The sequence below is a fragment of the Chamaea fasciata genome, unplaced genomic scaffold (assembly GCF_029207755.1).
Source record: "Chamaea fasciata isolate MVZ Bird 193981 ecotype frontalis unplaced genomic scaffold, bChaFas1.0.hap1 SCAF_5, whole genome shotgun sequence".
Lineage (NCBI taxonomy): Eukaryota > Metazoa > Chordata > Aves > Passeriformes > Sylviidae > Chamaea > Chamaea fasciata.
The window spans coordinates 49,209,361-49,225,288 of NW_027094090.1; the positions used below are offsets into that span (position 1 = coordinate 49,209,361).

The 15,928-nt window shown below is 44.4% G+C and overlaps 1 protein-coding gene across 1 annotated transcript in view; it reads right to left on the bottom strand.

Moving 5' to 3' along the window:
* The window catches only part of MEI1 (meiotic double-stranded break formation protein 1), a 38,476-nt gene that overhangs the window by 5,136 nt on the left and 17,412 nt on the right, over nucleotides 1–15,928 (bottom strand). The window contains 12 exon segments of the mRNA XM_066183596.1: nucleotides 330–411; nucleotides 2,769–2,950; nucleotides 3,507–3,617; nucleotides 6,068–6,172; nucleotides 8,205–8,370; nucleotides 11,407–11,679; nucleotides 12,235–12,382; nucleotides 12,493–12,667; nucleotides 13,354–13,451; nucleotides 14,128–14,227; nucleotides 14,672–14,737; nucleotides 15,422–15,533. Coding sequence (XP_066039693.1) covers nucleotides 330–411; nucleotides 2,769–2,950; nucleotides 3,507–3,617; nucleotides 6,068–6,172; nucleotides 8,205–8,370; nucleotides 11,407–11,679; nucleotides 12,235–12,382; nucleotides 12,493–12,667; nucleotides 13,354–13,451; nucleotides 14,128–14,227; nucleotides 14,672–14,737; nucleotides 15,422–15,533 — 1,618 coding nt within the window.

The window sequence follows — 15,928 nt, forward strand, 5'->3', positions numbered from 1 at the left end:
GTCTGGCAGCTGCTGACAGCTGTAGACAGGAATGGCAACATGAGTCTCCTTGTTCATCTCCTTTGAGACACTAATACAGTTCACACTCAGTTCCAGATGTCACTACCAACCTCCAAGGAAGATCTGTCCAAACACAGAAGAACTTCAGACAGTTCCCTTTTGCCCTTTCTCACCACCAGTTACACATTTACAAAGTCAAATGGACCCATTTCCAGGTTCTCTCCACCACCCCCACCATCCTATTCCATAGTCACCAGTTCTCCCTTGTTGCTTGTATCATGGTACTAGCAGCTGCTTCCAGACAAATCCTCCTAACAGATGCAAAATACCTAACAGCAGGATTGGCTTCTTATTCCTGAAGATGACTGCATTCAGGACTTCGCTAAGGTCTACAGAGAGTGTCTGGTGAACCTGGAAGGGAATTAAATAGAAGAGAAAAAGTGGTGCTGGTTCAGAGCAAATTGAAAGCTCTGTTATATACTTCTAGTTCTTAGACACTACCCCATGATGACCACTGAAAACCAAGGGAACAGCAACAGGGTTTCAGGAGGCTGACACAGAGGGGAGAGTTACATCATTGGACCTTCACATTTCACCCACCACTAGTTGCCTGAGGTGCACAGCTTCCAAATCACAGTGTACCTTGTTTGCCTTGTTCCCACTACTCCATGCAGGACCTCTGGCAATGTGGCTGTCAGCCTGTCAAGCACATGAAGTGGCAGGAACGGGCACCACCAAACATGGCTCTACCTTAGCCACAGAGTCAGGCAGCAAGACTGAGGAGCAAGGCAGCCAAAACCCAGCAGTGGCCAGAAGCCGTTCTTGCCTGCTGGAGCTGGGGCCTGCCAAGAGCCCAGGGATAGGAACTATTGCATGGGTGAAAGTGGCAGAGGAGTTTAGGGACTTGGGAGCTAGATAAAAAAGGAAAGGTCAGCTTTAGAGGGAAATCTGCAATACATCATTTCCTTCACAGAACAGCCATTCAAGAGCAATGGCATGAAGCCTCAGAGAACACCAGAAGGGTTCAAACTCTTCAATAGGCCAGAGAGTTGATACAGGAAGGCAGGCATAAGGATCACAGAGCTGATTCCTTTAAACACTCTTCTGCAGAGAGAAATACTCCACAGGAGAACTAGGAGTAGCTCCTGCAACAGGGTGGCAGTGGCTACTCATTTTAGAACTGACAAGCCAAAGCCTTTAAGAGCCTACTATCCATGAGCCCTGTTTATTCACATGGTAAAGCAGTAACATAGTTAAGATGTAAGTTGGCTATGGCCAGACAAGTCCTCACTATTAACATCAGCCTGAGATGAATGTGGCCCTTTCCTGAAGCCACTGTTCTCTAAAAAACTGCAGGCTCAGGGAGACAGCCTGTCATCAGCTCACATTCACAGCCACAAAGGTACACTTATGAGAGTCTCCAGGATGCTTTGTGCAGCTCCAGCTACACTGAACAGCAGAAAGAAGCAAGAGAAGTGACTCTTCCACTTCTTCCCCTTCAGCAGAAGATTAGAAACACTGAAGCAGTCTTGAATCGTTTCCATTTGCCAGCTGTATCTGTAGTTTCTTCCCTCATCTCTGGTGCAAAAACATTTCTGGGTTGCATATCATAGCACATCAAGCCAGTGGTATTGATAAAACCAAGCAACAGGTTTATAAGCCACTAAATGATTGCACTTCAAGGATCAATACGAGCTGAGAGCGTCACTCCCAGATGAAGCTCAGCACTTGACACTAGAATGTCGTTGGGGACTGGCACAATGCCAGACACAGCCCTGACTTGGAAACTGAGAAAGCAGGCTGTACTTAGCAGCTCACAGAGCAGAGCCAGGCTGCATTCCCACAGCTGACAATCCGTACAAGTACCATGTGCTAAGCCCTAAGCAGAGGCTGCATGCTGACAAAGTAATGGGTGCAGACTTGGTCTGGGCTGGTCTTCTGGAAAACATCTTCACTCAGCATTAGAAATCCAACCCTTGCTTTTCTGTGCACATGCATACATGTCCTTAATATGATTTTATAATCTGCAAACAGGTGTACCAAATCCCAAAGAGTATATTCTGCTGGGCATAACTGCAAGAGCAGAGCTCACACCTCATGACATGCTCTCTAACTCCATCTCTCTCATGATTTAACTCTCATGCTCTCTCCTCTCCTCAAGAGAGGTCTGGGTAGATACTTCAAAAGGAAACATTTTTCTTTGGCATTGGAAAGTGCTTCCTTCAAAGTTGCAATTCCATTATTAGTTGACAACTCCAGCTTAGATGTCTTATTGGACTGCAAAGCATCAAATAGAATGACAGCTGCCCGCATTCCAAAGAGCTTGCTAATATTGAACACTTACTTGCCAATATTAGGTTCTATTTCACTATTGACCATTTTAGTAACAAAAAAGCAGTTTACAACATGGGAGCTGTGCCTTGCACCCCCAGTCTTCCCTTGAAAAAGGTTTTAAAATGTATTTTTCTCTGTCCTGAAGAGGGAAGTGGTTTGGATCAGGTAGGCTGGGTATGCACTTCTCCCTGCAGGATTTGTGCCCCTCTGTAACTCTTCAGTGATTTGCATCTCAGACCTTCAGTGACACGCTAGGTTCCAGCCCTGCTGGAGAAGTGCAGCAGGGAATAACTTGTGGACAATAACAAAAGAGAAATCAATGCAATCAGATTACAGGCCAAAGCAAAACACTTTCATATATATCTATATATTTACACGCATTTATTTTTAAAGTTTATCCATGTGCTGACTCTGAAAATTAGAGTGGTTCTAACCTCAGTATTGTAGCGATGCTGATAAAGCAAAAGGGATGCCACCAACAGCCATCCAGAGCACAGCAAGGCATCCTCAGGTGACAGGTAGGCAGGTCTGGAAGGAGGGGACCACAGCCAGGTGCATTCCAAAACCTTCTGCAGGAGTTCTAGCAAGGACACGTTGGAGAGCAGCACAGCCACTGCTGCATGGGAGAAATATAATTGGAGAGAGTGATGGGATGGCACAGGTTAAACCAGTTTAAGTGAAGCACATAACAAGCAAAAGAGAAGTACAGAGCACACCCCTGCTGCAGTGAGGTAGTCATTTGAGTAAGGCTGTCCAGCTAGTGGTATTCATCTCCCAAAGCTCAAGCAACTGCTCAACCAGCTAATCAGCTAACAACACAATAGGAAGGTCAGTTAGAGCTGTTCCCTAGTATTTAATTTTTTCAACTATGACCATACCAGGATATCTCAAGCTAGGCATCAAAGGGCCACTGCTGTGTTTATAAACAAGAAAAATACAGTGACTCTGTCTTTCAGCAGTCAGTTCTTGAATCACCAGAAGGCAGCAAAATCAAACCAAACTCCTCAACCTAAGAAACCTCATCCAAAGTACAAAATGGTCTTTAACTATAATGCTGTGTCCAGATGGGGAAGCATCCACCTTACCTGCTGAGACAGTTGAAATACAGTCGCTGATTGTCAAGCTACAACCTCATTGAAATTAACTTAGCAATCAATACAATCTTCCCTCACCTCTCTGTTGACTACAAGGTGTTGTCTGATGAAGGGTCCAGTACAGAAAATTCAAGGATGGCTGCAGGAGGTCAGTGTCCCTTGGCCTGCATTTCCCACAGAGATTACTGACTGGAAACAAAAGAACGTGTAACAAGGACACCAACTCAACAGAGCACTTCAGCACATGAAAGAAGTCAGTAAGTGGGGAGGGAATTCAGACAACGTGAAAATAAAGAGAGCACGGTTGTGCTGTTTTGCATTGATTGAAAAAATCTGTGGCCAAAACCAATTAGTGATTGGCTTTGAATGTTGACAGCCTGATTAACCAATTAAATATGGGGATACACTTCTGGACTACACCGGTTAAAAATCGAGGAAGGCCGGGAAAACTCTTTTCTTCCGGTCTGGAAAAGAGGTAACAGGAGCTGGCCGGGCTGGCCCCGGTCCGCTGTGAGCGGACCTCTCCCCTCCCGCAGCGGAGGCCGGCAGAGGAAGGGGGGGAAGTACCGGCCGCGGGCACGCTGCTGTGAGATCCCGGCCATCCCCACCCACAGAGCGCCCCGGCCACCGCTACCAACGCTACCGAGACCCCTGGCAGAGAGATCCTGGCCCAGCCCCGGCACGGCCTGAACTTACCACCTGTGGCCACTGCCTGGGGGGAAAAACTATCCTGACCCTCTGCAGACCTGGGAGAATATTAACTCTTCCTTTGCACAGGTGAAACTTGCAAAGCACTAATCCCTCTTCCTTCTTCAGAGTAAAGACACGTAGAGAAACAATATGAAGACATGAAAGTCAGTGAAGGAAGAGTTACATCTTAGACGAAAAGAGAATAGAAGATGTCTTGGGTTTAGGCTGAAATTCTTTTGTGAGTCATGGTAATGGACTGTAATATAGTAGAATATCCCTTTAAGTCATAGATATATGCAGTGGGGAGATGAAAGCAGTGTTCAGATTGCATGTACGAGCAGAGGTATTTGTGGTGGACTAAGCAAATACTGAAGTAGCTGTGATCTTATGAGAAGTTTGAACAGATAAAGAGAGATGTGAGATGAAGATGATGCTCTGCCCCCAGGAAAAAGATCTCTGTACCTGGAGATGAAGAAAACCTCTGCTTTTGAACAGTTCATCTTTAAAATGGTACCCTATGACTTTTGACATGACCCATAAAGACAGCTGTGGGAAGGCTGTGTGATATGGGAGGGACTTCACAAATGCAGGTTCCCAGGCAGCTGCTTTTGTGAGAATTAAAAAGGCCACAAGAGAACTGTTCTTGTCTTGAGGGAAGTTCCATGGCAGACCAAAAGAGACTTCTCTCTCTGAGAGAACTGATGAAAGACTATTTTATAGGTGATAAACTGACCTAGAGTTCCAAGTTTTGTCTCTATACATTGTCTATGAGAAGGGAAAGTTGTGGGGGAGGGGAAGTGTTTTGAAGGTTTTATTCTGATTCTCATTAATTTTTTCTCTTTCTTGTAGTTGTGTTTAATAAACCTGTCTTTATTTATACCCTTTTAAATTTTGAGCGTGCTTTGCTTTTCTCTTAATCCTTTCTCACAGCAGGAAAAGAGTAAATAATTCTAGTAGACGCTCAAACCACTACACATAATACAGGAAACCGAAATTGGAAAACCTGAAACCACTACAACGGTACAGACAAAGCAACAGGCATCTGCCCTACAGTGTTTGCTCTAAGAGTGGACAGTGCAGTGGAAGATGATAACAGAGTGGGGGGAATTGAAAAGCACATGTAAGAGGACATATATCACATTGGGCAGTAATGAATCCAGAGGAATTCTTCTTTACAAGGGCAACACAGGTAGCCCTGAGATATGGAACATTTCAAATTGAAGGGGGATAGTCCTTCAAAGTCTGCTGGAGAGACCAATTTTTCAGAGCAGGGAAGAGATGAGGATGGATCAGCAGAATTTTCCTTCTAGTATCTATTCTTTTTTCACAGCCTATATGAACCTCCAATAGCCAAGGAAGAAGGCAGAAGTCACCAAGTAAGGATCACCAGACAAGACAGCAGGCTATGGTACGGTATAGAAACACAGCTTGCTCTTCTGACTTTGGGGTGGAGTGGACAAGCCTTGCAGTTGGTTGGGAGCCATATACTCTGGATTCACATTCCAAGGAAGGCCCAGTTTCACTAGACTACTGGTTCCTGGTAGCTGATTAACAGGACATGACTGTGGCCTGAACCCCGCAAGACTGTTATAGCAAGGACGGACAGGAAAGGATGATTCAGGAAGCACCCCAGCCATGTGGTCATGTGCCAAACCAACAACAGTCTCTGACCCTGAAATCTTCTCATGGTCAGGGGAATACTTTGGCCACTTTGTGAGGTTTCAGACAAAAAATATACTGTAAAAGCAAGAGGAAGAGAACCTGGGTTTTGTTAACTGAATTAGTTACCACAACTCTTTACAATGCTCTGGCTATGAATGTATCTCAAAGCAACCATTACTATAATTGCAAGGTCAATCTTCTCTCAAAGGACAAAGAGCAACCGCCTAATCCTCTTGTGGAACAATTAACAAACACTTCCCTGGGAGAAGATGGATGCACATACTCACCCTGGTGAAGCAGCTTGAAGTCTGTGCTGTCCAGCTCCCTCATGCCCTTGCTCCGCAGGTGCACCAGGAAAAGAAGGCTCAGCAAAACTGGCAGGTTCCTGTTAGCTAAGAAGGGCACAGACAGCTTAGCTTGTCAGTGAACTCCAAACTGTTGTACCTTAAAGTGTGCCAGGAATTGTTAATTTTCTGGCTCTGGAATAAGGAGACACACACACAGAGCCCTAACTTTATTCTCATCTCTACAGTCCCCTCTGGATCAGATCCCCTTTCTGCCACTCTGGTTTGGCCTGAGTTGCACCTGAATCCTGCCAACAGCATTTTAGGAGCAGCTAAAGAAGAGGGGGAAAGAGGCTGGGGTCATTTACACCCATCATGAGCCATGTAGGAAGCATGTTCCTCACACTTTGATACTGCAAATAAGCTAGAAGTCATTAGCCCTTTCTAGACTGTGCTCTTCCTGCCCTCTTGACCATCACTGTCACACTTTTGACAGCAGCCCAGCTGCACAGCATTTATTCTCCTCCATCTTGTGAAACTGGAATGCTGTCCATCCCATCCCACAGGGCAGGGCAGAGATGGAAGTTGAGAGCCCCATACAGCAGGCCTGTATGTAAGGAAAATGGGGCTACTTAGACCACCAATCCCCCAGGGCAATCCTCTCCCTACAATTCACTTTTTTGCAGTGCTGTAAACATGTAAAGATTTTGTATTGTATACAGTATACAATATTTTGTATTGTATACAGTCACACCTACAGCAATCTCCTCCAGTAAATGTTTTCACAGAGGCTCATGAGTTTTCAGTTTTGAGGAGGAAACATTTATGGGTGTCTTTAATGTTAACGTATTCCTGATGGAGTCCCACTGTTGGGCCTCTTTCTTCTCTAAAAGCAGGCGACTGTTTGAATAGGGATGCAGATCCCCTGGACTTGACTACCCCAGGCCTCACAGAGAGCTGTCTGTGTGCTGGGAGACAAGGAAGTCTGTCTCCAAAGCACATCTCATGTTTGACTTTCTGGATGGGTTGCCAGGATGTCAGTTAACAAGTTCAAGATGCAATATGAAGAGGAGCTACACGTCTTAGTAGCAGCAGCAGGGCTCGAATCTTGCAAAAGCTCCTCTAGCTCAGTGTCCTACCCCCATCACCAGTGGTTTGGAGTAGTAAGTCTGACTCCCACTATAAGAAATGGATACTTTGCCTCCCCACAGCTCCTGGCACCCATAGATCAGTGATAGAGGGACACAAGTTCAAATGTGCACAATTCCAAACAAGATCAGATCTAGCAGATCTTGTAGCTTCATGCTCTACCATGCTCCTGCTTTCAATGCCCCTCCTCTTCTCCAGCCTACTGACTTTGCTGGAGGTAAGGCAAAAACACTTTCCTTCTTCTTGTCTCCATCCCAAGTGCTGCACAACAAAACACTTGAAACAGAGCAAAGCTGTTAAAAGCATCAGTGGCCCCCGCAGGAACAAGAAAAAGTTGTGCAAAGTCCCTATCCTAAAGGAGCCAAGGACATCCTAGCACTGCTCACTCTTTCAGTTCAAGCTCACAGACTACTTTGCACAGCACCTTCGATAGTGGGACAACAGTTCCAACATCACAGACAGGGCTAGTAAGGAAAACAGTGGTTTCCCCCAATCACAGCCTTGCTCCCTTTGAGAGATTTAACAGAGTTATAAGATCTGGTGAAACCACAGTCCCTGTTTGGGGATCAATATCATGCATTATTCAATCCTTGCTCCTGGTCTTTGTGTCCTGGGAACTGTGCATACTCAGGCACGCCCAGCTGTTTTGCACAAAGAAGAGGCAAAAAGGAGATTGTCTTTCAGCCACCAGTTTCAAGCAGAAAGATTTACCAGCACAACCCTCCATTTGAGCACTGACAGCAGTATACAAGAACTTGCCTTGGTTTAACAATCACAGTTTGAAAGCCAGAACAACCTAAATTAGAAAAAAGGCTCTCACTTCAAAATGAATCTCTGAAAAAGAAAACTAAAAAAGTACAGTCCTGTCCATAAATTTCCTCATGCAGGTAAGTACTGAAGCTACATCAGCAGTTCAAAACCACTTTAGCCCAGACTGTGTCCCTACAGCTAGTTATCTTTGAGCAAGACCAAGTCACAGAGGTGGGGTCACCTTGTAGGGTGGCTGAGCTGCTCTCTACCAGCAGCTGCTGCAGAATCTGTAAAAATCGGCTCCGAAGGAGGTCACAGACAAGGACATCCTCATTTCTTTCCAGGAAGGTCCTTAGAGTTATCAACACCTTCCAAGCCACTTCCACAGAGCTTGAGCAGACCAGGTCCTGCAAAGGAAGAAACACATACATTACCTTTCTACCCTAATTAGGCAGAAGTCACCACTATTTAATACCATTATGCTAATCTGGTGCCTTGGGAAATAGCCTAATAAAGCCCCATTCAGATTAAGTATGTCCTGATTAAATAGAGAACTGAATAAAGCAGGTGGTCTCATGTCTGTTAGGCACCTCTGAGTAATATCCTATTTAAAGAACGATTTGGTTCTGTAAGCATAAGGGTAACATACATTTAAGGTCACAGTTTTAGACAAGTGAGACCTAAGCAAGAGAACAGAATCTCTGGCACCTCTGCTCTCCTTGTTGTTTCGAAAAATCAGCTTGCATATTAAATATGCTTGCCTAAAATCAAGCTTATGGGTCAGTCCATAGTTCCTAACTTTCAAAAGGCTGGCAGCCCTGTAGGTGCAGTAGTAATATAACTAAACTGCATGAAATATATATAAGCTGGGCAAGCAATCAATCACAGGAAAGGGAAGAGTCATGTACACAGCTCCCAAGCCTGCCTCCTGACTACCGGGCTGTCTGGAGTCTGAGCTGAATCCCACAGTCAGTAGCCTTAATTTGGGCATAGTCTTCATGTTGAGGTGTATAACATGAAATTCACTTGCACAGCATGTACAGAGGCAGTTGTATAATTATCAGACAGAAAATGCCTGGTAGTGCTGACATAATATGACCATCTCAACACGTATTAGGTCAGCACTACCTTTCCTCTCTTCCTGGAGTAGTCTCAGCTACTGCATTGCAAGTGGTAGAGTTGAAGAGGTAAACAGAAGACTGGTCTCAGCAACTGAGCCTACAGCCTGCCGGGACAGCTTGCTGCCTCTCCCAGCTGCCTTCCCCTATCACACAGCAGTAATGCATCTAGGCTTCAATGATGCTGAGAAAATGTTTGTGGGACCCCGTACCCAAGGAAAGCAAATAAAGTAAGAACAGGCTGTCTATGCCAGGAAAAGCTCTCTAGTTCTGAGCCGGATTCCTGCCTCTACCAGAGACCTTCATGAATAAAGGGCAGGGAGATGTCTGCACAATCATCTCTGCTGACATAGATCTGCTCCATATGACATTCAGAACGTAATCTAATGTCTCCATTCTCTGAGAGAGCACCTCAGACCTGGAGCATGGAGAAGACAAGTGGGACAGTGTCTCATCATGACTACATGCACCCTCAAATGAACACACACAGCACAAAATGACATGAACCAATGGCCACAGCCTTCCTGGTCCTGGCAAATGCACCACTGTGTTAATAGGTTCCTTCCTACCCAGAAGGTCAAGGTCTCAGATGAAGTCACTAGCCATCTGTTAAATGTAATCCAGACAATTATTTAAAGGAGATAAGCAAATAAGTCATCCTTGGAAGGACATTGATTTTTGTTTCACTGTACCGTGCAGAGGCCTTTCCACTCCACTAGTGCATTCTGAGGCTTAGGTTATTAATCTCGTAAGTTTTCTTTACGTCTGAATATATTTATCCCTGCCTATTGCATTGTTTTATTAGTCCATCTAAATTCAGATTGATTATGCTCTTCCACAACTGAAAGGTGAATTGTCAAAGCCTGCAATTTATTACAACTCACTTTAAACACTAGGACAGAGCTAAATTAATATATTTCTGCAAGAGCACATGGCAAGACAGAAAAGGGAAAGCAGGAATGTTGTACCATTCAGGGAAGGGAGACACTGTTTATGTTTTGCTTATTGACAGACCTCCTTCGGTTTATGGAGTGACAGGTTCCAGAACTACTGCCAAAGGTAACAGTGTGGACAAGCCTCATGGGACACTTCACCTCCTCAATTTGTTCTGATATGTAAACTCATTGATCACTTTTACTGATGCTCTGCAATGGTATCAAATGCCTGGGTGTTGTTACCTATTCTGTAACTGGGTCCCAACTGTGAAAGAACTGTCCTACATGGCAGCCCTCCTGTCAGTCATTTCAGTAACCTTGAATATTAAAATTTACTCCATAGTAGCCTCTTAGATCAGAACAAACACGTTCTGTAATGCCCAGTGGATGCCCACTCAGAGCCAAGCCTTGCTTCCTCTTACTTCTTTACCATCTGCTGACATGGGTTTCCCTTCTCAGTGATAGTTAGTTTTAATTTCTCTAACAGACTGAAGAAGAAGTATCACAGCTTTTAGCTTTTGCCCTTACAGGCAAATCTCATGTTCTTCAGTGGAAAAGTTGGCAAATATTTACTGTGTGACTGGCTCAACAGTCATGGGACAAGAGGCCACTGATGGGGAGGGGTGACAGGAAGGTGAGAGCAGTGGAAGTGAGAAAAGGCCTCTAAGCAGGCATCAGGACATGGGATTGTTTCATGATAACATGGGTTAACAGAGCTCATTTTACCAGCTAAAGGCAAACACACTAGCCTGCTACTTCAAGGCCCCTTTCTCTCCTGCACTGATTAATTTTCCCTGTGACAAGACTTCTATTTTATCTTTTAAGAGCAATAAAACATGTTATTTGCAGTCCTGAAAACTCAGGAGTACTTCAAAATTCTCTGACAAGAGTCTCCAGTTAAAACCAGACAAAATGAAAACCTCAAACAAACGGAAAGCTGTGCCCTCAAGACCTGTTCTCTGCATGTTGCTTTTTCAAAGTTCTTGTTCATCATACCCTGCTCATCCATCAGTAATAAAGCATTGCTGTCAAATTTGCAAAACAGCTTCTTCAAGGGCTGGCACTGAAGAATCTGAAGTACCCAGCTGTGTACCTGGATAGAGGAAGGAATGGGGTTTTTCATGGCATACATCAGCAGGACCCTTCAGATCCTTCTTCTGCCAACTCTGAGAGGATCCCTTCCTGTCACAGTAGATGGATGACAGAGAAAGAGATAACACACATACACACTCCCACATGAGCCTTCCCTGGCAGGTGGAAGTCTGTGTATACACACATGGCCCCTTCTATCAAAATCCCTGGCTTCACAACATCACTGAAAGATTTAAGAACCAAAAAGCCCCCCAAATCAGGGCCAGGATAGCAGCCCATCCTTGTGAAAGCCACATACCAGTAAAATAAGCAGAATGCTGGAATTGCTCTTCAGTATGGGAAGCAATGGGTCAGCATTGTTCAACTGATGGGACATGACAAAATCAGCTTCTTCAGCCTCAGTCTGCTTCCAGTCTTCCCAGGAAAACCAGAGCTGGAGGACTTGGTGTCCAAATCTCCCCATAAGTTCAGGGTAGCGCAGGAAGAAATTCAGCAGGAGAGGACAATGGACATAGACCAAGCTCAGATCTGAAAGATTATCCAGGATCCTTCTCATGGTAGATAAAGACCTCTGGTAAGAGGGAAAGGAAAAGTGGGACAGAGAACAAAAAAATCACTAATACTGAAGTCATGAGACCTTACTGTGAGAAACAGTCACACTGCCTTTTCATCCAGACAATCAAACACATCAGCTAAACATCATTTTGTGAAGCCCATTTGCATCACACAAGCTAAGAAACTTGTAGGCTTTATACAGAGCCCAAAGCTGTGCAGCAGCAAAGAGCCATATGGGAACACTAGAAAGACGGCTGCAGAGGCTGGAAATGTGTTTGGGAGACCAAAGCTACGAAATTCGTTATATTCTGTATGTGAATTCACAGCCTATCCAACGCAATTACACTTCCCACACATACACAAGTTTATTCTGTCAAATCTATATTCCCCTGTGGATTTTCATAGTTAACTTTCCAGAGTGTAGATGCACTGCACTACAGTGCACTGCTTCACCCATTCACTGCTCACCATCTATGCCAAGATACTTTCTACAAGAAGGTTGATGTGAGTGGGGAGAAACCTTAGTTTCAACAAAAAGGTCCCAAGAGATAGGAATGAAATTTTCTTTTACCATGTCCAGGGCTTTGCTTTTGTCTTGACAGACAGCAAGGAGGTAAAGTGCAGCTCTGAGTATGTGTGGAGGGGGACAGTCTCCATGGTGCTGTGCTGATAGGAGAAAATTTCTTACAGCTAGAAATAATTCTGCTTCTGGAACAAACCTGCATTGAAGGAGATTGGAGTGGAAACAGTAACAATAGATATGCTTTTCCTATCAATACATGATATGTAATGGCCACAAACCCACTTGCATTGTGTACTTTTGGCTCACCTGTCCCCAAAGGTGTAGGCAAAGTATAAGAGTAGTATGAAACACTGCTGGTGGCTGCAAAGAGAGTGATCCAAAGAGAAAGGCTCAGGGGTTTCAGACAGGAGGAGAAGGCTTTCAGCAATGGTGTAATTTAACTGAGGCAGACCCTTCTGCAGGAGCTCAGACATCTCTTTCTCTAGAAATAAAAATATAAGAAGGCAAGAAATGATGAGCAATGTCTATGGAACAACTCCACAGTCTGCATACATCAAGCATACCTCTATGATTCAGCATCAGTAGTGGTGTGAGGCCTGTTTAAACAGAGCTGGCTTTATGGATGAAAAAAACACTTCTGAGTCTGAGATTCTGAGCCCTTTGCTGATACTGCCTGTATGGTGACCAACCACTGCTAATGGGAAAAGTGGCTTTTCTGATGTAGAAACTTTCATCTCATTTGTTTGGGACTTACCTATTATGGAAAGTTACAGTATGGACAGGAAAGCTTCATAGAGTATGCCAGAGGGAAAAAATTACCTTGATCTGCAGATATGACTATGTGGCAAGTAATTTTGTTTCAATTAAGCATGCACAGCTGTGCTAATAAATGCCCCCACGTAAACAAAACTATAGGCAGATGAAATGCATTCTTTCAGGTAGGGTTCCAAACTCTTCAAAAGGCATTTTCTGAGTGTTTTCTGTGCTGGTCCTTGCTGGACCAGCTTAAAAACAAGCTGGGGAAAAAAATCCCTCAGTCAAGCTATGTGTGTCCTCCTTTCCCTTCTCATTTGTCCTTTTCTAAATTTTTTTTTCACCTGTTGCCTAAACAGAGGGTGGCAGGGCCTCAAACTAAATGAAGCAATCTTTCTCTTTCCCCAAACTTGCCTTCCCGAGAAGAAGTTCTTCTCTCCTCTGTGGCTGAGTAAAGGTTCAGGCATAAGCTGCAGAGGAAGCTGGAACAGGTGTGATTCAGGACAGGATTACTGTGAAGAAGAGCAGAAAGAGACAGTAAAGAAGGCTAGAAATATCCTCTTCCTTCCTACTTCTGATATCACACACAGTCTGACAGAACATCATTTTACTGAATGGTCACATACAAGCACCTGCCCTATCACAAGAAGACTCTAGGAGCCAGCCTAGGCTTCCTGGAAAATGATGAGTTCCCAATGGACTGTCAGCTCACAGATGTGGTGGCTGTGTGCAGTGACAACAGTGAACATGTTCATACCTTGGGCCAATGTGAACACAGCGGGGTACTCTCACAACCATCACACCTTGTCTACACAGAGAGTTCTAAAAGGACAGGACCCCTAACACTGCAGAGAATGGGAGGTGTTTAAAGGTAGCTCAAAATACATGATTCCACTGGCAAACAACACAGATTTTTTAGCAATAACATTGCCAGGGATGAACACTGAAGGATGCCAAAATATTAACTAAAAGGGTAAGAACAGCTATTTCCAGGTATTTCTCTTTCCAACCAATTCCTTGCACAACAGGACACAACCAGACATCTGTAACACACCATCCTTGGCACAGTGCAGTGCTCTATTCAGAGACCTAGATCACTCCCACCACACACCATTCACAGCCACAAATGTCCCCACTCAAAGTTCCACACTAGTAAACTGGACTAGGAGTGCTGTGTGTTTTGTTTACTTTTATAATGAGGTACAGTCACAGGAACGAGGAGGTAAAACATCTCTGCAGACCCACAGAGAGTCTCCCCATATACTCCTCAACCGAGAAATCATAGCCTCTACTACAGGAGATCCTTTGCAATGCCTGCTACTGAAGTCATCCTCCTCCCCCCATTTCTAATACTTTATCAGAACATGAAGAACAACAACAGCGGTAATATATGCCTAGGAAGGCAGAGCTCAGATGGAACTGATGCTACTTGTACTTCTCTTCAGAACACCCACTGATCTGACTACTCCAAAGTCAGGCCACTTTATCTGTGCAACTCACGACAGAGCACAGAATTCTCAGAATGCTGTGTAAATCCATCTGCCCCCTACCAAACTGCTTCTCCCTTCTCCCACATCAAGCTCTTCCATTGTCAGAAACCATTTACATTTTTCAGTAAGACACAACCATTCTTGAGTCTTTCAGCTGCTCATCTTGCCTAATCAGGTGTATTAGATAAGGCATGATCTGCTTTCCCATCTGGAAATTTGCTCACTTACAATGCACACGTCACAATACCTCTGTACAGAGCAAAATCTGGCCTTCAGCTCCAGTGTGAGTCGGATGAAGGATGAGGATGCTAGACAGAAAGCAAGACAGAAATGTCAAAGGAGCACAGAACATGTACAATAAGTAAGAAAAAGAGTAGGCAGGTTCCACAATCACCCAGCCCCACACATCTCCATACAAGACTGGTGAAGAGGGCAGGCCATTTCAGTAAGAATACATATATTAGGCTTTCTCTCAGAAAGTAAACTACTCCAGGTTTGGGTGTGAGAGGAGTATCTGAGATTCACTTGTTTTCTTAGGAGGAGAAGTGAAGATTTGACAGTTTCACATGTTTAGAACAGAGGAATTATCTACATCACCTCTCTGATGTGTGAAGAAAAAGGCATACATAGACTAAACGATGATTTCTACATAGTAAAATCCCCCCAACAATTCCAGCATAATCCCTGTCTACAGGAACAGCCAATTCAATTCTGAATTATTCCAGAGGGAAGGAAAAAGCTGACACAACATTCTTATACAAAATAAAACCTGTCCCATCATCATTGCTAGACCAAATAACTTTTCCATCCTGCTGAACATGACTATGCATTCTATTTTTATTCATATAAACATGTAATAGAATCCTCCACATAATAGAATAGAATCCTCCATGTAAAGTCTCAGTGTTAGGCTCATTGCCTCAGTAATATGCAGTGGTGGCAAGTTCCACCAGTTTAGAGCACAGAGAACATGTCCCACAATACCCTCATACCCAGCTTCTTGGAGAACTTATTCCGCATGCTTGGCACCACTGTGAAGAGGGTATTGAGTGTTGAGATGAAAACCTCTGTCACTGATGGGCTGACAGCCCTTTCCAGATTGCTCTGTGGAAAGACAAACAGATTAGGTGCACAAGATGCTACAAACACTGAAGGCAGCAGCTTTCTTCCTGCCTGCCCAGAAAGTCAGGTTTCTAAATCCAAGCAAATAGAGTAGCAGCTCTTTTACCAAAATGCCTGGCAGCAGAGCAGGCTCAGAGAGCACTTTGAACGCAACTAACACTCCCCCCTGCCAGCGCTATGAGCCGTGCTGGTAACTCTGCTAGACATCACACCAGACAAGAAACTTCTTCTGGATTCCAGCAGGCAATCAGTTAGGCCTTAACGCACAGTGACTGACATTACTGCCCACATTGCCCTGGGATTTATTGCTCTTACAGGTCAGATGGAGAATTCTCCTATACAACAGAGGACATATGTTTAAGCACAGGTGACTTCGG